This window comes from Polypterus senegalus, chromosome 7 (genome assembly GCF_016835505.1).
Source record: "Polypterus senegalus isolate Bchr_013 chromosome 7, ASM1683550v1, whole genome shotgun sequence".
NCBI classification, from domain to species: Eukaryota; Metazoa; Chordata; class Cladistia; order Polypteriformes; family Polypteridae; genus Polypterus; species Polypterus senegalus.
The window spans coordinates 90,158,431-90,185,228 of record NC_053160.1 but is presented as its reverse complement, the minus strand read 5'-3'; the positions used below and the strand labels follow the sequence as shown (position 1 = coordinate 90,185,228).

The following is a 26,798-nucleotide window of genomic DNA, read 5'->3' as shown; positions in this document are numbered from 1 at the left end:
GTGATTCAGTTCTATGGTATGTAAAGAATCAAGCATTGTGTATGCAATCGCCAGTTCCTTTCTGTGGGTGGAGCGTTTGTAAAGGTGAATAACCTTTCTTTTTTTAAGAGAATGGAATTTGGACATTGCAATGATCCATTGAGAAGACATCAAAAAATAAGCTTTTAACTCATTGCATAAAAAATATAAATATAAATTCAGCAATTTACCTATCTAATCTCAATAATCTTGTAAATGTGTCCCTGTGAACCTTAGACACTCGACTGATGATCCAGAGTATGGGATATCCTGCGAAACATCAAGCTCCACAAAGAAATGACACATACCTGGCGATCTAGGGGTTTGGGGGCTTGGAGACCCTCATGAAGCAACAGGTGCCATCGCTCTGCTAATCAATGAAACACAGTCAACAAGCTTTGCCTCCTGATAACATCTGCACTGCAGTTCAAAAACAAATGTGCCGCACAATGAAAATTACTGCTTTACTGCCAGGACCGCCAGCAGGAGAGATGGGCTGAGTGTAAGCAGCAGGTATTGCATCCAATTCAGTCCACCCCAGGCAAAGATGTCAATGAAACCTTGAAATCAGTGACAGTACACATTCAGGACTTGCACTGAAATAAATACTAGACCACGATCTTCTCAATGGATCATTGCAATGTTCAAATTCCATTCTCTTATAAAAAGAAAAGGTTATTCGCCTTTACAAACGCTCTGCCCACAGAAAGGAACCGGCGAGGTGACAATTGCATACGTAATGCTTAATTCTTTACATACCATAGAACTGAATCACTAACTAATAAATGACAACACAAGGCAAGAAACCAATTCCACCATGATAAGGTCGGACAAAACACCTCACTCAATTGTGGCAAATCGTCTTTGCCACGCCCCATGAAATGCCATCTCTCACCTCCAGAAGGTCCGGGCACCCCAGGTTGGGAACTACCACATCAGATGAAATGATATAATGCTGAGGTCATGTAGAATCACAATAACTGGTTTTCAATGTGAATAATTTTTTTCTTTAACCATCCATTATCAGACTTGGTTGGTCCAATATGGGTTTGAAGTGGGGCTGCAGCAACCTCGGAAGCAAGGGAGCATCCAATGTATGGTACGAGTCTGTCAATGAGAACAATCATATGCCTACATACAGTACATGCCAGTCTCTGGGATATAGGAGGAAATCTGATTCTAGGTAGAAAACTTAGTGACACATGGAGAATGTGCAGACTCCACACAAACTGGAAACCATTCAGTTATGATGTCTCCCTGACTATGTAATAAAAAAGTGGTTTTTTTTTGTAAAAACTTGATTGCTATGTAAGGATTGTAATAAAATTAATAATAATAAAAAAAAAAGTGTTTTTTGAAATCATACCAACTCAGAACAGTGATGCAGACAAGCTTGAATAAATGGAGCAAAACAAAGATGCCACAAGCACCCAGGCTCTTCCCAACATCACAATCCCTCTTGTACTTTTTGCATTCTTCTCCTTCCCCAATTAAAATGTGCACATCTTGTCTTCTAATACAGCAGTCACCCCAAATCACTTTTGTCACCATACATGTCCGTCTCAAATCGATTTCCTTAAAGGAATGTTGAAATCCCCCACCATAGGGCAGTGCATTATCAGGGCCCCATAATCACTTGAGACGTTTGTGCTCCATTTCTGGCTTCAATCTCATTAGGAGATGTAGGGGCTTCAAAACCCTCTGACTATTTAACTGTCTAATACAGTATGTGCAGTGACTCTGCTGAAATCCCAGTGGGCATCACTGGCCCATTCAATCCTAGGGGGTGCCTATTCACCACATGACAGGTCCAAATTAAAGAAGGGATTTGAACATGTCATGATGGCTATATTTTCAGGCCTGTACTGTCTCTCTTGTAAAGGAAAAAAAATCACTTTTCTAAAAAGTATTCTTTGTTTAATATTATCTTCCAGGCTTTTCTTCTTCTGCATATTAACATCCAAGTTTTTTCAAAACTTCATCTGTTTTGTTTATTAGGAGAATTGCAGAAAGTCTAATCCTGACAGCACTGGGTAGGAACCAATGAGGACAATAATCTAACACAATACTGGACACACTCACTCTCTCTTAAATGTCAGGTTCCAGTTAATCTGGATGGGAACTGGTGTACCTGGATTCAGAAAGCTCACACAGATATGGGAAAAACATGAAACCTCCAAACAGACGGTGGCTGGAAATTGAAATGAAGTCTCTGAAGCTGTAAGGCAGCAGTATAAACCACTGTAACACTGTGCTATTATGTGTGTACTGAATAAGAATTCAAGGTCCATTTCACTTACAGTGTAGGATAGACCTGCATGCATTTTCTTAAAAGAATACTTCACCCAATAATTAAGGTATGTTTTTATATATTTACCCCATGTACTTTTTTTTTATATCTTATGCTTTCATGCAGAGATAACAAAAAAAGTTTCTGATACAATATTGCTGAATGATGTTGGACAAAAGCAAAAAATATCAAAATGTCCATGGAAAAAATGTACATTTGCTCAATTCACACAATCCACAAGTAAAGTCATGCTCACAACGGTCCAAACATGTTTTTTTCTAAAAAAAGTTACTTACAGAAAACGCGCTCATGAACTAAAACAGAATACTCTCTGACCAGAACGAGCATTTGAATTAAAGACCTGCCTCCTCCCCTCATTCATTGGTCAGGAGTCCAGTCCAGTGGCAGCTTATTCATTGTCTAACACAGAGTTTGATGTGATGGTAACAGCAGTGCCAGCGCTAGGTTTTTTTCCGCCCTGGTCAGGCTTATTAGTGCGCCAACCGACTGTTTGGTGGCTAACCTTTTTGCGACTGATGCCCCCACCTACCCCCAGTGCCCTTGGCGAAGGCCTAACTAGTCTTAATGGTGGCACTGGCCCTGGGCATCAGTGTAAAGCTCACTGAGAGACATGTACAATTAAAGATTACAAATGAAAGAAAAGCAAGTGAAAACATTTATCAGGAAGGAAATATACCTTGCCAACAAGAAGAAGGCTGATTCACAGCCTGACGTTAAATAATTCCAAGGTACTCCATTTGAGAATATAAATATAAATATAATGACAGGAGTCGGGTCTATAATTCAAATGCTTGTTTGCGACTGAGTACTTTCCACTTCAGTTCACGGCCATATTTTCCAGAAGTAAGTTATTTAACAATATTTCAATAAATATACATATGTTTGGAATGTTGCAAGCATAAGATTGAATGACTTCACATGTATATTATGTGACACGAGTAACATTTCCATGGATGTTTTAATATTATTTGCTGTTGTCTAACATTGGTCACCATTGCCTTATATTGTATCATAAACTTTTTTTTTAATCTCAGTTCTGCATGAAAAAATGACATAAAACGTTTTTTTGGCTATCACTACACCCTACATGAAATAAGTAACATATAAAAAAGATATAATTTTTGGATGTGGCATTCCTTCGAGGGAATTTCCTTTCAACAGAATCATCAGGAGCAGTACTTGTCTAATACAAAGAGTATTTTACGATCTTTTGCCAAAACCAAATAACTAACCATCGAAAGTGAAAACAATGCAGGGAATTCCATACCAAAAAAAATTTTTTTTTAGTTAACCATTTTAGATTCTTGCAAGTCATAGCTACGAAAGTATAGGGTGGTCCAGATCTAATTATGCAGTTTTCATTACGCTATAACTTATTAAGTTTATTACATAGAGAATTCACAAAAAATTATTTTTGTTGCTGATAGATGGCAGCACCTGCCCTGCATTCCAAAATGTCAGTCTAACAGCGGGGGCGATGTGTTCGCCTTTTCATAATTGCATAATTAGATTTGGACCACCCTGTTAACTGTACAGTCTTCTTGTTCTTCTTTTGGCTGTTCCCATTAGGTGTTGCCACAGCGGATCATCTTCTTCCATATCTTTCTGTCCTCTGCATCTTGTTCTGTTATACCCATCACCTGCATGTCCTCTCTCACCACATCCATAAATCTTCTCTTAGGCCTTCCTCTTTTCCTCTTCCCTGGCAGCTCTGTCCTTAGCACCCTTCTCCCAATATACCCAGCATCTCTGCTCTGCACATGTAAATACCAACAAAATCTTGCCTTTCTGACTTTGTCTCCCAACTGTCCAACCTGTGCTGACCCTCTAATGTACTCAATTCTAATCCTGTCCATCCTCGTCACACTTAATGCTTAAAAGCAAGCAGTCCTGCTTTAAAATAGAAATGTCAAAACCTAATAATTTAAGAAGCGTCCAAAGGACAGAACAAGCAGTAAACCTGGTTACTATAAAAGATAAAAATATTAATATTGATTAAAACACAAAGCAAAATGGGTCTGACTCATTTCCATCAGATTTGTAACACACACTACATGTTTTACAAATTACATAGTCCAATTCATAACAGTAAATAGACATGATTTGCTAATATTTGTATTTTTATCATTTTTATTTTATGAAACACCTTTCTGAGCAGCATGGTGATGCAGTAACTAGCCCATTTTGGCTCAAGGTTTCAGAGACTCAGTCACCTCAGGACTACAATTTATATCTTCTGCATGTTTTTCTCTTTTTACTTCATTTTTTTCCTCCAGTTTTAAATTAATCAATGTTTCTAAATTGTATCCATAGTAGTGAGTAGAGGCATTAATAGGGCCTGTGACAGGATAGTGACCTATCGAGGTTCTTTCTTGCCAGAACATGTTGCAGTTCTCCCTGCAATGAACTGGTTTAAGGGAAGTTTTATACAAGTTCAGTACACGGCAGCAGTACAATTGTTTTTGTATTTTACTGTAGTCTGGGCACCAGCAAGTGAACTGAACTTAAGAGGAGCTGTCCTGAAAACTGATGTTTGCCTTTTCTTTAATGTACTGTTTTTAATTAAGTGCCATCATTATGTGTAATCCTACTACCTGGCATTGGTTGATTTTTCTCCACAATCCAGTCTGCTCCTCACATGGAACACACCCTAGGAAGGATAATTAAACTCTTCCTTGGCCAGGGATGTGCCATGCTCATAAGATGCTGCAGATGTTCTATCAGACAGTTGTGGCGAGCACCCTCTTCTAGGCAGTGGTGTGCTGGGGAGGCAGCATAAAGAAGAGGGATGCCTCACGCCTGGACAAACTGGTGAGGAAGGTAGGCTCTATTGCAGACACGGAGCTGGACAGTTTGACATCCGTGGCAGAGCGACGGGCACTGAGCAGGCTCCTGTCAATAATGGAAAATCCACTGCATCCACGAAACAGTATCATCTCCAAACAGAGGAGCAGCTTTAGCGACAGACTGCTGTCACTGTCCAGCTCCACTGACAGACTGAGGAGATCATTCCTCCCCCACTTTAATTCCACCCGTGGTGGTAAACGTTAATATTATACAAAATTATTGTGTGTCTGTTATACTTTCATTGTTATCATTCTTTAATTTACTATTGTTCTTTATCAGTATGCTGCTGTTGGAGTATGTGAATTTCCCCTTGGGATTAATAAAGTATCTATCTATCTATCTATCTATCTATCTATCTATCTATCTATCTATCTATCTATCTATCTATCTGAAAGTATATTGGTTGGACTTAAATGCTTTCAAGTATATCTTGATTGTCTACTACTACAAAAACCCTTACAAATCTTCACCGGTCCCATTTGGCATGCAGGTATGGTTGTGCAGCTTTCCCAGGCATTACTAGACATGCAGAGAAATGTAGAGGCTCTTATTATCGAAACAGACAAATTGATGGATAGATATTCAATGCATTTTACTCCTGCGTTTACTCCTAGATTATTAATCTAATATACAAAGCAGAGTCGATGTATGTATGTGTGTGTATGTATGTTTGTTTGTCCGCCATACAAATCTGCACCGGGCATCTGATAGCCACCAAACTGGGGATAGGGCTCCTTTGTGACCAGGAGGAGGTCATGGGGTATGTTTGGTTGGGAAAATGTTTGTGGTGAAAAGCAGGGCACCTTTTCACTGACACAACATTCGCCACATGTCACCGTACTTATCGACAAGATGGCCGCACATTGCAACAGACCTTCATGGCGGTGCCATCTAGCGGCACGTTTGGTCCCTGTGCATCGCTCTTTACCCATGTTTCTTTAAATTGTCAAGAGATGACGGAAGTGTCCAAGTATGAGAAGGCCAACTGCTTTCATCGGGTGAAGGGGAACTGCCGTATGGATGTAAAACATGAACGATCCAGTGCGCATGACTGGCTTTCCGTATTTGTGGTGCTATTTGCTCGCTTTCCGACTCACAGTACGATTTCAGTGTTGCTCTTTCTGACTGACTGGTGCTATTTGTTCACTTTCCGACATATTGTAAATAAGGTAAATTCATCTCACTGTGGTGCTTGTTCCGTACATAATACCATGTAACACATTATAATTGTTGTGCTTTTCACTAATATACCCATGCCACCGAAAAAAAGATGTAGAATTGGAAGGTCCACTTCAGATACCAGAAAAAAGTCTATTTCAAGGGTGTATGAAACGCCACAGCAGACAGAATCCAGAGTGGAGGAACTTACAATAAAATGTGAATCAGAAAACTGTTTGTTCTATTTCTATATTCTGTTTCTTTCATTTGGAAAATTCCCCAGTTATACATTCCCGAGCAACGCTGGGTACTCCTGCTAGTTATATTATAAAATAACCTGTGATGGACTGATACCCAGTCTAGGGAATGTTTTTGCCTTGCTTCCCACGTCACCCATTTTAGGATTAAGCTGATTTAGGAAAAGGTATGGTATGGTATTATAAAATACCAGGTCTTCCATGGGGTGACATGGATGAACACTGGCATAGCTGTCTCACAGTTCCATTAATTTCAGTTTAAAGCTAAGTCTTGTTCCTGGCTGTATGGAATTTCCACCTTTTCCCAGTGTCTGTGTAAGTTTTACTCTGGGGTACTCCGGTCTCCGTCCGACATCTCAAAGATATAGGTGTTAACGTAATTGGTGACTCTAAATTGGGCACTGTCAGTGACATTGACCTGTAATCTCCAGAAAGCTGCTTCTTATTTTGCATTCGGTGTTGCTCACAAATGCTTCAAGTCCCTAAGGCCCAAAAATGGCATCATTCAAGCATGATAATAGATGGATGTCTCTTGTACCAAATTATTGTGTAAAATGCCTTCTGACAGTTTTGAATATCATATCAAAGGGGCATAGAACTGATAGTTTATTGTACCTAAACAAATGAATTAAGTATGGCCAATATCTAATCCCCGAACAAAGATGATTCTATAGCCACAATAAAGTTTCATTCTAGTCCAGCAATATGCAGATAATTTAACTCAATACCAGATTTTAAATATATTTAATACTAGCTATGTTACTCTAATAGCGTTAATAGAGTAAATTTTAACATATTTGCTATTTGATATCTCTTGCCTTATGTGTCTTCAGTATTCTTGTGTGTTATAACCTTTCCTGCCCAGCCCTTCCTCTCTCAATCACAATTCCATAAAGCCTGCTTTTTAAACTCTGTCATTTCAAGCTGCCTTGCTTGTCTCCTTTTTCATTTTTCGACTGCTGCCAATGGTAGCCAGACCCCCATCTTCTGCTATAAAAATATTTTTGTGAGTACTTCTCATCTTTGTAGGTTGCTCTGAGTTACTTGGAATCCCCATGTGTCCCAACCTCTTGTGCATCCAGCTTCCTCTCTTGATCGTGTTGGACTGAACAACCAAAGAGAAACTGACCAATCAGACCAAAGCCAAACTATCCAATCTAATCGCTCTGAAGGACCAGGCACACATACACACACACATTCACTGACACTAGAGTTTTATTATATAGTAGATATTGTATAAAAGATCACCACCTCAAAACTTTTCAGAAGTATGGTTATAATACTATGTTGCCCTTCTTATGCATCTTAAATAAGTTACGCAACATGAATGGGCACCTTTGAGATGCAAAATTCGATGACTTATGTACCAGGCAGTTAAGACTATATTAACTTTGCGGAGTTAACATGCTCTCCTTGTGTTCACATGGGTTCCTTCTGAGTGCTCCGGTTTCTTCCCACAGACCAAAGACATGCAGGATAGATGAACTGGCATTGCTAAATTAACCCCATTGTGTGGATGTGTGTTTGCCCTACAACGGACTGCTGCTCTGTCTAGGGTTTGTTCCTGCCTGGTTTTCTGTGCTGGCTAGAATAGGCTCCAGTCCCCTGCATGACTCTGGTCTGGATTAAGCAGATTAGAAAGTCACATCAAAAAATGGACTGTGTGGGGTGTGTTCACCCTGAAAGGGATAGGTGCCCTGTTCTGGGGTTTGTGCCCAATACTTGCTGGGATAGACCACAGTTTATTATAATGCCTTTCCTTACTGAAGTTTCCTTCATGGTTCCATAATTACCTTTTCTACATATTTATTACAAAGCCAGTCACCTAATGAGTTGCAAACTACCTGTCCAAACAAAAAAATCATCAGGGCTTAAACCAAAGTTGTATTTGGAAGCAAATGCAAAAAAATGGAGAAATGTTACTTGTTTTTCACTGCTGACTTGGAAAGACACTTTAGCTTCTTTTTATGGCTCTGAGCTATGCAGCTGTCACCGTTTTTTGTCACTGCAAAGTATCCTGTGGCGAAGGCATCGTGGAGATCAATACAAAACTGCAGAATCTTACTATTCCACTAGCAGCTGCAAAAATTTCATTTATCTTCTTGTTTTTCTCCATGTGTTTCCATGCCGTCGCACCCAGACACTGCTTGCTAAGCAACATTTTTTTGTTGTTTTTTTTTTCTCTCATAGAACTTCAATGAATAAATGACAAAAACACTGCTGCACTCTCTGAAAATTTGATAAAGGCTTGAGTTGTGTTCTTTTTTCTTCCCCCAGCAGCTTGAAAACCAAATAAGGCCATGCCTATAAATCACACCGGTCTCGTAACCTGAGAAAATGTGGCCATGCACTCAAATTCATCCTTGTAACATTTCATCTCTCAGTTTGCCTTCGCTTAACATAAACACTCCTGCGCACAAATAAATGGACTAAGACTAAATGACTGGGTTTGCTGCTGAAAGAGGGACCCTTGTTTTCAAGCAATGGGTGGTCTCGGAGACTTCAAGAAGGGAGAAACAAATGTAAGTGGACACTGGTTCTTACAAGCAGGCGGCCTTTTCCAAAACGTGCACAAATCTCTGTGTGCTGAAGTACATCAAAGGATGTTTCTTTTTTACCCCCTTTTCACTTTGGATAATATTTCCCTTGCTGACATGTATTTAGTATTGTGGTTGGATGACTCATAAAGATAACTGCATGGCGTCCCAACACAGTCGAGGCCGAGCACATGCCAATGAACATTATTTTCAGCCTCAAAATAAAAACAAAACATTCAGCGATGGATAAATCAATCATAAAAGTCTTTGAAGAAAATTCCATTCAGATATAGCAAATCATAACATATGGAATTCAAACCAGCTGACACGCAGTGAGGAGGACATCTCCACACAGCATTGATGACTCTGGCAGTGTAATGTCCACATTTAATGTTTGCTTATATATGGGCACACAGAATTTGGTGGGAGTGCTGGAATTTCCTTTTTGGAGAGCTGCACCATTTGTGTTAATGATGCTTTTCATATCTAGAAGACATACTGACATTTGTCTTTTGCACTTTATTTGATTTGCTGTTATACGGTATATGATTGCATTGTTTTGCCTGGGTTTCCTATATATGTACAAAGCATTGTTGATGTTTTGCATGACTTATGCTTTATGAAATGCTTTGAGACAGCACGTTTACTTGTCGATTCACTGCCTGTTTGATATTTTGTACATTGGTGTCAAGTGGCACAGTGGTTGACTACTGTCTCAAACCCAAGTCACTGCATTTGTAGGGGTTGCATGCTCACTCCTTTCCATTGCTTACTTGAGTTTCCTTACACATTCCACATATGTACCGTGTAAATGTCATTATGGAAGTATTGGAAGCCCGACTGGGATGGTTATAGCAGGTGGTGTACCCTGGCTGGCATGAGACTTGATCATTATCCCAGTCAGAATGAACGATTAATGGAGGGACCGGGGTAGGTTGTATCTTAAGAGCAGTTCCTCCCCCAGTGCAGTGGATGACGGTGCTCCTCTGGCATGGACCCGGTGTGGATGCCCACAGGGATCCTTGGGAAAGACAGCCCTTCTGGGGTCCTTGGGTGACACTAGAGGGTACTACAGAGAGAGGGACTATTCATTTCATAGTGTAGGGTTTCCACATAACCCTGTAGTGCTTCTGCCATTCAGTACTCTGGCACCGAAAGAACTCCCAGGTCCTGCATAAAAGGAAGCTGTCTAGCCTTCTCCAGTCGGTCAACTGGAGCTGGAAGGAGGAAGAAATGTACATGTTTAGAGTACTTTGGCTGAAATTTATGTGTAATAGTGTTGGTGAAAATAAAATATATATATATATATATATATTATTTGAACCCCGAATTATGAAAGGTAGACTTGTGCTTGAGGTTTGGGGCTCAGTGGCACCCCCTTGTGGTCACAACAGTATAGTAAGTTTCTAGATGGACACTAAATTTGCCTTTGTGTGCGAGTGCTAGTGATGCTCTGGCAGGGTTGCTTCTCGAGTTGTGTCTGTTTTCTGTTAACTTTTCCAACAAAAATGCTACTTGGAGTGATGATATTTTGTACTTTTTATACTGTCAGTTCCTATAAATTAATTTTTACTTTTCATTGCTTATTTCATCCTAATTTGTCACTCATTTCACCTAGCTAGTGTTGCACCTTGTTATCCTAATTTAAATGGTGTTTTTTCATTCTTGTTAATGATGAGTTGATGTTATCCCCAGTGTACAAGATGTTGCTGTACAGAATGGAGAAAAAAAGACAGGGCCCAGTAAGACCCTTAAAAAGGGAGGGAAGTACAATGCAATGCTCTTTCCAGAAGCTAGTGGTCAAATAACTGAGTATGAGGTTGAAATGTCTGACGCTGCTTGGAAGCAGATCCTAAAACCATGGAAGGCTGGCAGGAAGTCAAACATTTTCAGGCTCATATTCAACAACCTTCTCAGCTCAAGCATGGGGCTATATTGCTCTTTTGAACAAGATGTCCGAGGGCTTATTTAATTTACTTTATGTGTGCAATTGTTGACAGTTTTTACAACCACTCTTGTACATCTTTGTTGAGAGCTTGCAGAGCTCACATGCCACCAGTTTGCTTTATTATGGGGCTGGAAATGACAATGTGGTTCACTGTCTGAAATTCTTTGCACTAATATTTTTCAGTAGTGCTGAGGTACTAGCAAAAAATGGCTTGTGTTACACAGGACTTGCCCAGAACAAAAACGACTCAACAGTGCCCATCGAACACCCAGGAGATTGAAAACTGGACCTTGGATTGTATGGTCACCCACTAGATGGTGGTTGATAACAGTTGCTAATTGCTAGTTCTTCCTCCAGTGGTCAAATAGGATGATGGGAATATATGTCTGTCTGTAGTAGTCAATGTGATATAAGATGATGTCAAGGAAGTTGTATTATATCATTGCAGTATGGTCACTCTGTAGCAGGTGTCACATATACTATTGTCCCTTTGTCAGTTTGAGTCTCCTTAGGGTGTACATCAGGAAATGGGTTGCTGAGCGTTTGCCGAAAATGGGGAACTACACCTTTAAAGGGAAGACACATCACGGACAGGACCGTTAGGCTGAAGATAATTTAACCCGGAAAAGAAGGGGAAGAGCGGGAGACATTGAGCGGAGAAGCAGGGAGAAGGAGCGTGTTAGCGCCAAGTACCCACCTGCGAGCCACCTGCTGGGAATACAAGGAAGACACGTCTCTGAAGACTAACTTTTTTTTGTGGTTTCACTGGTAGGACAGAACATTTGTTATTGGTATTGGTATGTTACCCCAAAAGATTTCAATAAGGAACTACTTTCCTCCAGCGGTATTCTGATCGTGCAGCGGCCCTGGGCTTAGTTGTTCCCCTGGGGAGGTGGTACAACTCTGAATGTTGTTCCAGTTTGGTTTGCAAATGGTATGTTGCAGTTTTTCTGCACAGATTGGAAATTGGAATGTGATACACTAAAGGAAGCAAGGGGAGTTGGGCTGCTTGTATTTAAGTGTATGTCTACCAGCTTTGTATGTGCTGACCTATTCAACACAGGACAACAGCGGAGTCACTGAATAGCAGAGTGCCAAGGCCAAAATACACAGAGTTAAGGCATTTGCGCCCAAGGCTTTCTAATTTTGCTGCTATTTTGCAGAGATGCTGTTTGGTCAAGGGTAGCACCAAGGCAGACAGGATGCGGATCGTGTTTCAGGCTTGCCTGAAGATATTAATCTCATAAGACGCTTTAAAATTATGCTTCTGGAAGGCAGATGAAACAGTTTTGTTGACCTTTGGCTTAAGTCACCAGGACTGGCAGTTATCCATCAAGAGTGTCATGTCTTATGTCAGCTGACTATCCAGTTCTATAAACGTAGTGCTGCAGAAGTCGTCTACATGAATAAATCTCAAATTGGCAGATCATTGCTATATATATTAAACAAGCATTGGGATAACACAGATTCTGGAGGAAGAACATTTGCTTGTTTTCATGGAGTCACATTATGTGACGTGTGAATTCTAAATCTCTGATTTCATAGAAGCAACAAAACCAGACAAACAAACAAGTACTTTAATAGCTTTTGCTGAAATCCTATGTGGCACAATGCATCATAGGCATCTGACGGGTGCAGAAATACAGCAACCTTGCTTTAGTTGTTGCTGTCAGCCATTCTTGATGTATGTAGACAAAGCTTTTACTTGAACACAGGTGCTTCGACCTTGTCTAAAACCTGCCTGATTGATACTCATGATGGAGTCAATCATAGGAGAAATACATAATAGCACAATACTTTTCACCAGTAACATATGGTCAAGAGAGAAATAGGTCTTTACCTGGCTTTTCTAGTGCCAGCGCTCTAACATTGTGACATTCAATTCTCTTTAAGAACAAGTGTGCAAACAATGTGTATGTGCTAATTCGTACCTAAATGGATACCACCATAGGCAGGAATTTTGCTTTTCTTCAAATAAGGCATGGCTTGCATTACTCAGCTATTGCAAATGCTGTTGACATACTTATGCCATTTACAATATATGTATGCAGCATTGTTGCTAATATTCCAGGAGTATATATTTTAAAATATGAACTCCCAAGTTATTCATTCTTTCAACTATAAAACTTGCATGCTCCCTCCGTCTTCTATTGGAAATTACAGAAATGAAAAAGCATAAATGGACTTATCTTTCACCATACACCATACCATGTATACTACTGTGACTGATAAATGAAAATGAATTTACATAAAAAATAAATGCCTTTCATAACATATTAACAAAAGATGCTTAGTTTAGTGCTGCAGCCTTATAGAAAAGTAAATATCACATCCAGTTTCCATCTGTGCGGAGATTTCACGCTCACTCTGTGCCTGCATGTGTTTCCAGTGGGGTATTTCAAATTTCCTCCTTCATCCTAAAGACAAACATGAACAAATGATTCTAAAAGCTGGTTTGAGAATGTGAAATATTTTTCATTCAATGGTGTTAATTAAATTGTCAATCCATTATTTTTGTAGAGCCAATGATTGTCTGCACTGCAGACAGCAGACAAGGCTTAAGTACAATAATACAGCGACAGACAAGAAATCATAACAAATGAACATATGCAGCACTTGCAGGGGCAGCACCTGAAAACCATAGCAGCAAACTCTCAAAAGCTACTTTACAACTCCAATTTGATTAAAAATAACTTTTTTTTTTTCATTTTTAAAGCAAATGTCTTACCAAATTATTTAATCTATTAATGCAGTGCATAGTCAGTAATGTCTTCTAACTGTCATTTGGTCAGAAACTAAAGACTTAAATTTCCATTTCTATTTGAGGTTTTAAGCTTCCACCTCATAATTTCCAAGACTAGGGGCTGATTGCCAGCCAGGTCACTGACTGTTTGACGTTTATTCATCTCCCTGGGTTCTCGTGGATTTTCTGCAGTAGATCCAGTTTCTTCCTACATCCCTTTAATGTCACGTTGCTTTGTATCTCTAGAAAGACTCAGTGTGAGTGAGGGAATCCCATCCAAATCTAAATTTTTGACCCCATAATGAAAAAACTGAACTTGCATGGTTTTCTCTAATGAACTATGTGGTTAAATTCTGTTTCACAGAAGTCAGTGAACCATTTTCTCCTGTACTTTAAACCGTAGCTCAAATGCTTTCTTTACAGACATTTTCTGTACATGTCACAGGCTGCTATAATTAAATGAAAAACTAAAACAGAAATCTTTTCAGAAAAGTACTCTATACAATCAAAAAACAATGTCATTTTCCAATGTTACTTGAAAACAAAAAAGTGACAAAGCATGAAGGTGGATGCTGAGGGTGTTGCCCTTCCTGAAGTCACAGAGCGACTGACATTTGTTGTTAGCATCTGTGTAGCAAAGGATTTTGTCTTCATTTGAATGTGTATAATTTGCATATAATATTACCAGCAAAAAAGTTTATTTTTCAATTAAATTTGATTGATTCTCATCAGTGTGAAAAAAAAAACCTACAATAATATTTACATTTTTTGCACTGATTATTGCAATATGTTTTACCTTATCCTTATTTTAAGTGTTCTTTTAGTTAGAGGCCCAGTGCACTATACAACAATTAGAAATATGTTTTGCTGGAATAATGAAATGAAAATGATTGATGCTATTGCTAGAAATACCTGAAAAATAAATATAAAACCTAATGTTAAAAAAATAAGCAGGGACACAAAAAAAAATATCTAATATATATATATACTGTACACTAGGGGGTTCGCCCCATGCTTTCTTTCGGCCACTAACCTCCCCGGCCTGCACGACGCGCCAGCCACTTTGCGTCTCTGCTGCTCATGTTGTGAAGAGGGGGCTGAACACACCCCAAGGTGATACAATGGGAAACAAATGCAGTTTTTTTTTACCTCCTCTTTGCTCGAGCTGCTGCTGTGATCTGCATCGACAGCGCTTCAAACATTTACAACCCTTTACAGCAGCTGTCCTACTCTTTGTCTTTTATTTCTGGCCCCGCGCATGGTTAAATCTCTTGGCACACAGTCTCATCTCGTGGGATGTGAGTTCTTTTTTTTTAGTTTATAATTTAAAAACAGAATAAGAATCTGAAAATCTAACATCATCACATTAAAGTTCGATAAATTCTGAAAAGAATGTTACCAAACATATATATGAAGGTTTTAAAATAAGCCCGATTTAAAGCGTGACAAAAAACGTCACATAAAATCGTTGCACTTTTAGGCTTAGGATTTTATATAGAGAGTATATATATATATATATATATATATATATATATATATATATATATATATATATATATATATATATATATATATATACTTAAAATGATTAAAACTAAAACTGGTATTCATCAGTTGGTTTCCTAGGACCAAATTTAGAAATCAATTTTGAAATAGTTCATCATAATAGACAACTGCAACATTGTGATGGTTATTTACTACAACCTTCTGCTACCCTTAAAAAAGGTGTATTAATTAATGACTTTTTTCAAAATGCACTAGGTTGTCAAGATATCCCAGGAACACTTTAAAACAATGTATTACTGTGCCTTATGAAATCCTTAAAATAGTGCATTTTGTTACTATTTCCATGATAATATGGTGTTTCAGAGCCATACTTACATAATGCCATTTATATCTTAATTTTAAGACACAGGTAAGGGAACTGTGCATCCATATCATGATAAGTTGATTTTAAATTCTACTCTCCCTTAAAAACTTCAGTAAAATTAGTGTTCTACTTATTCAAATTACCTGGCAGTTTTAAATTTTAGGCCAATGATCACAATTTCAGTTGAAAACTAAGAGTCTGAAAATACTTCCACCATTTTTGATATTATATCCACTCCACGGCAGACTCCAAATGCCACTATGGACATTCACAGATGACCAATAACCTGCTGCTTCCGCTCCCAATAGCAGTAGTGCTGCAGTGCATTTCACCCTGAGAGTGAAAGTGAATAGTGAGAGTGTGTTCCATTTATGTGTGGACATACGTTTACAGTATTCAAGTTTCAGGGATGCATTACCAATTACTTTTTAAGCTGAAAAAAAAACAAGAGAAGGTATCGCATGTCATACCAGCAGTCCCTATAAAAATAAGCAATTCTTCTTTTACACTGAAAGCAATCGATGTATTAAGCATACATCCATTTATTTTCCAAACCAGGTTAATCTTGGTTTTTGGGTTAGGGGAAGAAGGCCTCAACCAGCCCCATGGAGCGCCTTAAATGTACACATCCACAAACTTTAAACTTATTCAACTTAGAACTGTCCACTAACCTAACATGCAAATGTAAGTTGGGAGAAAACTTCACTCTGATTAGGGAAGACCATGCAAACTCAACACAGATGCTGCCCAATGAATAGGCTGAGGCAGTAGCATATCTACTTTACCATCATGTTGTCCTTACACGGAATAATCAATCATATTTATTCTTTACATGGAAATTACCAGTATATAGGATCAGCCTACAGTTTATAAAGCAAATATTTAAACTGATCAGTCAAAAAAATAAATAACAATACATAGGCAAAAAAATTGAGCTCTGACTAGCTTGGAAGTTTTTAATGTTTATTAGCTCAGCAATAGAAATGATTCACTCTGCTACCAACATTCTAACGATGAATCATTCTGACCCTAGAACAAGCTTCAATCAGCATGTTTCTGTTACGATATTTGAGAGTCCCAAAGTACAAAAGTCCCAAAATATTCTAAAAATGCCCACTGGTGGCGGAAATCCTGTGAAAAACCCTGCTAGTACCCCACAGTGCAAAGTTTATAAATAAAAGATTTATTATTATAGGCACTGAAGATCATAATAACATTTGAGGAGTCTTTAAAAAAGACAAAGCCAAAATCAAATAAAGTCCTAATCTTAACTTCAAAGAATATCAAAGAGCTTAAAAAATCCAGAACTTCACAAAACACAAGAAATAATCACAAATCCAAGAGCTCACAACTCCCAAGCACAATCGAAAAAAAATGCAAGGAATTGTGGGCTGCCACACCTTAATAGGGCTTAGGGCAGTCCATTGTGTCTTTGGGACTTGTGGTTTGTTATAACATTTATATTCTTCTTGAACTTCTTTAGTTTTAATTTCCCCTTAGGCACAAATGAAGTACTATCTATCTATCTATCTATCTATCTATCTATCTATCTATCTATCTATCTATCTATCTATCTATCTATCTATCTATCTATCTATCTATCTATAAGCATACCTGACATTAAAAAATCTGAATTTCAAGTTATGACCAACCAGGCACACTTAAACCTCTACACTGTTTATTATTTTCCAGTCATACTCTCAAAAAATACTCTTAAACTCCTCTTACTCAGCTTTTACATGCAGGCTGTCAGTACTAAAAGATTAGTGTCAATGAAATGACACTAATATAACTACTATAAAATAAGTAGTTGACAAAGCAGATAAAATATACAATGAGGGAATTCCCTTTTATTTCTCTTCTAAAAGCTACAGTCCATAAAATGCCAACTTTGTAGGATTATTTTGGACCAAATTCTACATTTTGGGGTCAAAACACTCATTAGACATTTTGGAAGACCTTTTAAAGATTACATTCACGATTATGGATTTTATCTAATGCTCTAGGATAAAGAGGAAATCATTTTATTTCAGTTTTAAAGTTAATTTCATTGTAGCAATATCACAAAAATAAATGTCTTACCTGTATTGAACCACCATCATATTTTGTTCCCCACAATGTCGAGCACAACGAATATATCTCATCCAACTTGACTTGCTGGGTTCACTTCCATCTATAAAGTGCTGTAATGTCCCTTCCTGGTCATAAATCTGAAAAGAAGTTGAAGACAAAAGTATTAGTAATCTTTTCCACCATGTGGAAATCCTCCAACATTCAGCTACTATGTCAACAAAATGTTAACTTGTCAGTCGGTTCATTGTACCGTTGAGAAAAGAACAAAAAACAGCAGGATGTTTTCGAATAAAACTGAACTAGAAATTTAAATTCTGAAGTATTTTATTTTAACTACAGCCAAAAACTCCCATAAAGGGTAGAGTGTTGATATGCCAGAACTCTCTTTTTCACTTTCCTCTTGGTTTTCCACATTAACTTAATTAATTATGATGTTTATGCTTATTTGCCACTTTATTTTCTATATATTATTTTAGGTTAGACTCACAATTACCTTTCTACAAGACCTTAAACCCTTGGTTGTAGAACCCCAAGTACAACACTTCAAATTACACTTTATACTGAGATCAGGCATCACTATTTCCAGACCACATGACCTCCTGGAAACTTTTTACTTCATACAAAAGAAACAAATCCAGCATGGAAATACCGTGACGTTCAAGTCGGCATGTAGTGAACTGTACTATTTAAACACATCATGTGTTTCACTCTTAAGTGTTCTCACCAAAAGGTACCTTAGAAACAAAGGGCCAACAGATTAATTCATTCATTCTTTATGTATTCATTCAGCTATGGTATTTGTTTATTCATTTTTAATATCTCCATCCAAATTAAAAAGAAATAATCATTCTCTAGATCAGACTATCGATTTAATATGTTTAAAATTATCATAAACTAAATATTTATATTTAAAGAGCACAATATCTATAGTAGTCTTCTCTCATGTTTTCAACTTGCTTTACTCAGTACAGGGCCACTGGGAACCCATAGCCTATGCAACAGGTGCTTGGCAGGAACTAAACCCATACCATTGATTCTATTCAGAGTTATTCAACTCCTTTTTTGGTTCTTCTGCTCCTATTAAAAACTCTGAGGTTAGAAAAGTAACTTTGAAAATAAAGTGTAGCAGTTATTACAATCATCATTATCTCCGCCACCAGAGCAGAAACTCAGTAACAGCAAGTTTTTTCTAAGTAGCCAATTAGTCAAACATACATTTTGGACTGCAAGCACATAGACAATGTGCAGACATCACCAGAGAAAGCTCACTGCCTAGATGTTCAAGCACAGTGAGGTGCCACATTGCTGCCCAAATTGAATTCCTTGCTAAAAAAAAAAAAAAAAATGAAAGATACTTGATGCACTATGAAAGGTTAAACAGCTCACCTTCTGTTTGATTTTTAATTTGTGGAATTAAATTTTATAACACTTTTCAATATCCACAAAGTATTGCATATAAATATTTTAACGTTTACACATTCCTAAAAACACAGATTTTGGAATGTGGAATAAGCTCCAGGGATTGCATGTTTGTTGTAGCAGAGTTATGGATAAGGCTGCCACAGACAGTTTCATTCTACCAAATGCCTTAAAACAACATCATCTCTGAATATTGTGTCCCCAGAACCCATGCCTTATTGCTAAAAATTATAGAACACAATTCCATTATAAAAATACAAAATCCCTTCTACAGCATAATATAAACAGGAGCCTGCTGATATGCATACAAAATAAGCGCACGGATTACACAAAACTCCATATATTCTCTATGAAAAAAGTCAGGAAAAAGTGTTTTGTCTCCACTCACCTAGCTTTACTTCTCCAGAATATGTCCTTTTATAATTAACAAAATCATTCGAAAATGTTGCAACCAAAAATCTATACTATACTGTTATTATATCATATCTTATATATAAACGTCTATGAGTGGAAGTGTGTGTGTTTGTCTGTCTGGCCTGGAAGTGAGAGGTGGAATCGGGATGAGGGCTCCACCTCTGAGGATACACAAGCGGGGCCAGCACGTTGCCAAAGTAAGACCTCTGAAGAAAGAGTCACTCGCTTAGCAGCTAATACAGAAGCAAGGCAAGCACATCGGCAAAAACTTTATCCCTTTTACTTTTCCTCCAGTCGCTAATAAACAAGTGAGGCAAGCATGTCGGCAAAACGAAACCTCATAGGAGAGAGATGCCCAGAGTAGTTCCTTTAAATTACCTGACATCTCTATATTTCAATTTTTTTTCTGACGATTCCAGTAGTTTCTAGGACTGCTTTTTACAGTACGAACTTAGACAGCTAGTTATTTAATAATATTAAAATCAATTATTAGAATACTCAAATTTGGTTCCCTGAAACATAATCTACACACAAAGACAGACTGCCCAATATATTTTTATCTAGTTTATCATTTTTCAATATGCTGTGTGAAATTCTTAAATATTAAAGTATGCAGATTAACCGTAAAGTATCGTCCTCATACAATGGTAGAATAAGCAGGTTTGAAAAACTAAATGGAAGAATGAGAGGCAATTCAGGAAAACAAACTGATTAAAAGAAATTATGCAAATGGATACCGTGGTGATAGTTTATGCTGTATATGACCTAAGCTTTGGAGGTGACATTGGCAATTAGGGATAATAGGGTGATATTTAGATTTTTACTTACTTCTAACTATTGAATCGTTACAGTTAAGTAGCGTTTCTTTTGGGACTATTTCTGCTTCAGAAGTGCAGTCCAGGTATGATTCAATATCTGTTCTATAATCAATACAAATTCACTTCAGGTTCTTATTTTGAAATGTTCATGGGGTTTCCTTCATTTTTCTTTCACTTGCTGTATAGCCTTTAAACAAATTTAAAGGATTCCAAATTGCTTGTCAAACTGAAGACAATGACTGCATAACCTTAAAAATGACGTGTCTATGCCAATTCCTTCCTCTTTTCTCGTTTACCTGGATGCTAGGTTTGACACTCTCTTCTCTTTTTGCAAAGACCATTAACTTCCATCTGTGTCAGCTTTTTGCACCTTGCTGCACACTCTTTTTTTCTTTCTCTGTCTGCCTGTAATGAATCTGCAGTGGTGCTTGGCTTGGCTTATTGAAATATGTGAGATTTTCAGTAAATTTGCCTTATATTCCATTCTTCCTAAATCAGACAGTAGTTGACTAAAAGTCATGCCATTTAATGCTTGACACCTATCATGGTTCACTCCTCTTCATTATGACATACGTAAGGGCAGATGGCACAGGAAAGGCTTAGGGAGAGGGACAAGGAACTCTTGATGACTCAGAACACATTCTGCTTTTTTCCCAGGTGAGGACCAGAAATCAGGATAAGAAAGACATGACCCAGAGGTCATGAGGAATTCCCAGTAAGGTCATTTCGGCCACTAAACAGCCCAGTCACATCCAGACATATAAGGTGGCCTTAAAAGTAGGGTTGCCAGACATCCCTTATATATGGGACATGTCCCATATTTGATCATTTTGTCAGCTGTCCCATACTGACCTTTCATGGACACCCAAAGAGTCCTGTATTTAGTTCATTTTCAAATTTCGTAATAAAAATATATTTTTACTACCTTCTTACAGTACTTAGTTGTAACTTTATAAGTAATTATACTTTCTTTTCTCAGATTCTATTGATGAAAATAACCCAAATGTAACAAGGAAACTAGTGTTTACTGCCTGTTTGCAACTTGTTCAGTTGATATGGTTGGCTGAGGATAGCGACACTGTTACCATTTTGCTGCTGTGCAGTTCTGTATTAGCATTGCAACATACAGTGTCAACAGAGTGTGTTGTTACTACTTGTCACGGCCCACTTTTTTTCTAACTTAAAAACTAATCCATTCGTCCATCCCAAGATGCCAAAAAGTAAGTGTTAATTTCGTGATTTAATCGAACAAGGCAGAAGCTGTTTTGAAGCAAACTGTGGTGTATATAATTGCACTTTCAGTAAATAATTTTCAAATGATTTTACTTTTGTTTTCCTCATAACCCATTAAAATCCTTACTTTATGTTTTTAACTTGTGTCTCTACTTTTATATAATATATTGGTCTGGGTGTGTAGGAAGCATATATAACTTTATATATATAGTAATATAGAGAGAGAATTTAATAGTGTCCCGTATTTCTGATTTTCTAATCTGGCAACCCTATTCAAAAGGGATGACTGGAAGTCCGGGAGTCAGTTTGCAGTCTGAACTGCAACCGGAGTCATTTTTGATTCAGCCGGACCACTTTCCTTCATTGTAGTCTAAAAACCAAAGTAACTCTATGGGCTGAGCACACCATAGACTGTACTGGTAAACTAAACATTTCTGTGAGAGAAAGGCAGACGTGAACCAAGTTTGAGAAAGAACTTTAAAATTTTTGATATTTCTAACTTGTGAAAATAAACGTTTGTTTCATAATGGAATTGGCAGTGACTTGAGTTCATTACCTAGTCTCCCGAGTGCCCCTCCTTGGTCATAGACCCAGAAAAGAATTTGGATTAGTCTCTGATTTTGTAGTTATGAGGGTGTGGTTAGTATAATCTATCATATGAGACAACTATCACTTGGAAATGCTCTCTGTGTGTGACATAATGTGTTCTTTTAAGATGCTGTTCAAAGATATGTGCGTTGGTTAACTTATCAGTTTACGAGACAATCCGACAAAGACGAAGGCCCTCTCTTACATCCTCTATTGAACATTGATACTGTAATAATATCGAGATAAATTCGTTAGCATCCAGACTATCTAGCCGCATGGCATAAACATAGACTGTGGGTTTTGGCAAGTTCTTTTTTTGTGTTATCAGCTCATAAGAAAGTTATGTACTTTATATCTGTACTGTTACCAAAGTGATGTCAGCATCACGGTAGACAATTTATAAAAATTTGACAATCTACTGAGCAGCCGTTTAGTATAGTTGGCTTGATACTTTTGTGGAGCAGCCCTAGAAATCTTAGTGTGTGCACAACAGTGTGCTCCTTTCACTAATCATAGATGGATAACAGACAGTTCCTTACTGTATGTCTCTTACATCTATTGAAAATTCTAAAAATTGTACCTTCAGAGGTTTTCTCACACATTCAACTAAAAAAAATCGATACAAAAAATAAACAGAAAAAGGATGTAAAAGGATGTTAAAACAAATACAGAATTTCATTCCCAGTGTCTGTATTTATCATTGTTACACACTCTAATGTATCTGAGTGAGAATTCTTTACATCTCCTATACAGTAATTATTATTCTCCCCAAGCTCATATTTATTACGAGTATCACAGATTCATTCAATGGCACCTCAACCCAAAAAGTGCAATTTCTTTACAACTTAAACAAATATCAAAATATTTACTGAGATGGTTAGAAAACATTTTTAACCTAAATGTCTAATTTATTTTGTCTTGTCTCATAGCCAATCATTGCCTCATCAGACAAAACTGATTTGAAGCCCAAGTAACACAATTAAATTAACATTCATTCCATTCATCAAGCAGGGTGGGTTGTCCTGAAGTACAGAATTTAAATTAACTGTCAGCAAGACTTGCCCTTTCCAAGCTTCTAGCTGATCTTACAGTTTCCCATGTTATTGACTAAATATTTGTTCAACTTGAGTGTAATTATTTTGTAATCTGCAATATTCTCTATACATGTCAGCTATTGGTATTGTTATTAATTGATAATGCTCTGTAAGATCTTAATCAGATATGTTTGCATTCTTGCAAAGCAACTTTTGGGACAGAAGCAAAATATGATTTCATTTTTCAGGAAATGCAAACAAAATCCATATGTACATTTATGGACATAATTATTTTCTGCTAAAACATTCTAAATTCCAAATAATCTATAATTTTTCACACATATCCATGTTTACGCACGTCACTTGATCGAGTTTCATGGTCACAAGGCACCAAAGCCTATCTGACAGCATTGAATGCAAAGGAAGAACAAATCCTGCGTATGGCATTAGTTGATCGCAGGGCACACTCACTAACTCACCCACATTTGGCCAACTTACAGACGCCAATGAATCCAATGGGTATGCACCAATTGAATTTGGAATGAAACCCCACAGAATGAAAACACGAAATGCAATGAATGGCCGGGGCTTTGAACCCAGATTTTTTGAGCTGTGTGACAGCATCTGTAATGATTATGCCATCCTTTTTTTGCTTATAGATGAACAGAGAGCTGTACACACAGTACATGTGTGGCTGGGCTAAGTTATACAGGTATAATCAACTTTTCGTAAATGTAAAAGTAACTGCAAATCAGAATTAAAGCGTGTATGTTGTTAATAAGAAAATTGAACACAAAAAAAAAAAGTGTGGAAAATCCTGCTGGAAAATCAAGAACAGTCAAGAAAGTTCTATATTCTGCTCTTGATTTGTTTAGTAAACCAGTAGAATAAATGTAGTCACCGCTTGTGCAAAATGTACACCTTATGCATAAAGACATATTGCTCACTGCTAGCCATATTACCTTTACAAACCACAAAATTATTACCCTGAAGTATTTAATTCCCACCTAACCTGTCCTACCTCAGCACATACAGGAAAAAGATGACTCCAGTCATAATACACTGGTTACATTCATGTCTCGGTGGTGCTCAATACGTTTTTATAGTTTTACACTAATGTATTCAAGATTTCAGTATGATGGCAGATTCACCTGATATATGGAGAACCGATTACTTTATATGAAGTCCTGCAGTACACTGCAGTAAATGCAAAGCAATATTAATATTAAATATCCACAAGTCACTGCTAGCCAGCCTGTCCTGCAGTGTGTACTTTTGCACAAATGATAAGTCATCATTTAAACTGACTGCACAGGTCTGTCCCACTGTAAATTTTAGCAGGTGAGTGATAATAAAAAGTACAGCACATGGCATTATGTTAGCGGTAAGGACAGACTGGCCACAAACCTAGCACCTAGAAGTCAGTACACAGCACATCTCTAGTTATACTAAAGGAAAACTGCTTCTACCCAAGTGAGACATCTGACATCTACCACAGCTGCAAGGGCATCATATAAAACAGTCGCATTTGGTCTCTTTCTCACTTGCGCCAACACACTTTCAAATGTCACCAATGAGAAACGACTTGGGGCTCTACCATTCTCTAATTCATATCCTCACACAGAGAGCCCGGGCATGAACTCAGGGCCTCCAAGTCAGTAAACAGTAACTTATCCAATTGAGCTGCAGGGAATACTTGCTGGTGACAAGATGAGATAGACCTTGACAGAATAATGTAAAACCTTTCCTTAGACATTGACAGCAGCCATGAGATGTACATATTGTACATCAGTGGGTCTCCATTGACATTTAAGTATTGATCTGATGACACCCAAAGATGCCAGCCTAAGTCAGTATGCAGTAAATAGTCAATAATGTTAAACTTTACTTATCACTGCATGTATTTTCACCTTTCAGGGTCAAGTAGTCATTGTTCATCGAGAAATACAGCAAGAGGCATTTCCACCTCACAGCACTTGCACCTTTTCCCTTTTTGGAATAATTACCAACTACTCAGTACAGCTTTGAGAGTATTTTCTTAGGTATGTTAACTTTTTAGTTATAGCACAACATTCTTAAACCATTTTTAATGTAATTTAGCTTCACAAGGGACTTGAGCCTACTCTTGCAAAACTGGGCACAAGGCAGGAACCAGCTCTGAATGGGGCACCTGTCCATCCCAGGGTCCAGTCATGCACAGACCCAAATAAGGCCAATTTAGAGTCACAAACTAAGCTAAGATTAGATTTAGATTTTTATTTATAAAAGCACATTTAAAACAACAGAGGTTGCGCCAAAGTGCTGTACAAAGAAGCATTAGAGTAAACACAATGCAAACAATCATACAGAAGCAGATCAATAAGATAACCAATTATAACATTCACCACAATCCCATTATACACAGTGAAAAGCAGAAGAAATCAAGTAAGTCTTAAGCCGACTTTTAAAAACCTCGATAGAGGATGAAGATTTCATGTGAAAAGGCAAGTCATTCCAAAGCCTAGAAGCAACAACTGAGAACGTTCAGTCTACCTTTGACTTCAGCTGAGATCTTGGCACAAAAAAGAGTAGTCGTCCAGATGACCTCAGTGCTCTTGGTGGCACATAGGGGTGAAGGAGGTCACAGATGTATTTTGGAGTGAGACCATGCAAGGCTAAAATGCAAGGTTAAAATCAAAATGACACCTCACCGGTTGCCAGTGGAGAGAGGCTGAAATGGGAGAGATGTGATCCCAATTAAGAATCTAGCTGCAGCATTTTGAACCAGCTGAAGGCACAACAGAGCAGATTTTGGCAGACCCACATGTAAGGAATTACAATAATCTAGGCAAGATATAATAAAGGCATGAATGACCATTTCCAAGTCCTTCTGTGATAGAAAGAGTTTTAGTTTAGAAATTTTCCTCAGTTGGTAAAAGCTGGACTTTACTACTGTGGAGATTTGTTTTTCAAAGCTTAGTGACGATTCAAAGATGATACCTAGGTTCCTGACATCACTATGAATCACTGCTGCCAAGGAGCCTAACTGAGTGCTGCTTTCAAACGCAGATGTGGTAGGACCAAAAATAATGACCTCTAATTTATTTTTGTTTAATTGTAAGAAATTTTGTGCCATCCAATATTTAATGTCCCCAAAGCATTTAAATGGCTTTTTTACAGATGAATTGATGTCAGAACTAACTTTGTGGTACAGCTGCGTATAATCAGCATAACAATGATACGCGACATCATGTTTGTAAAAAATGGCCTTCAAGGGGATCAGATAAAGGGAAAGTAGAAGCGTATAAAACCTTGTGGGACGCCTTGTGTGAGAGGAACTGGCTGAGAGAAATTAATCCATCCATCCATTTTCCAACCTGCTGAATCCGAACACAGGGGTCTGCTGGAGCCAATCCCAGGGCAGGAACCAATCCACCACAGGACACACACAGGGCCAATTTAGAATCACCAATCCACCTAACCTGCATGTCTTTGGACACGCAAACACCATGCAAACTCCACGCAGGGAGGACCTGGGAAGTGAACCTGGG

At 37.9% G+C, this 26,798-nt stretch overlaps 1 protein-coding gene across 3 annotated transcripts in view; it reads right to left on the bottom strand.

Moving 5' to 3' along the window:
• Positions 1-26,798, bottom strand: part of prdm6 (PR domain containing 6) — a 121,102-nt gene that overhangs the window by 49,942 nt on the left and 44,362 nt on the right. For all 3 annotated transcript variants that reach the window (XM_039759008.1, XM_039759009.1, XM_039759010.1), the window contains exon 4: positions 17,772-17,899. In XM_039759008.1, the coding sequence (XP_039614942.1) occupies positions 17,772-17,899 (128 nt within the window). The remainder of the gene's footprint in view (positions 1-17,771; positions 17,900-26,798) is intronic.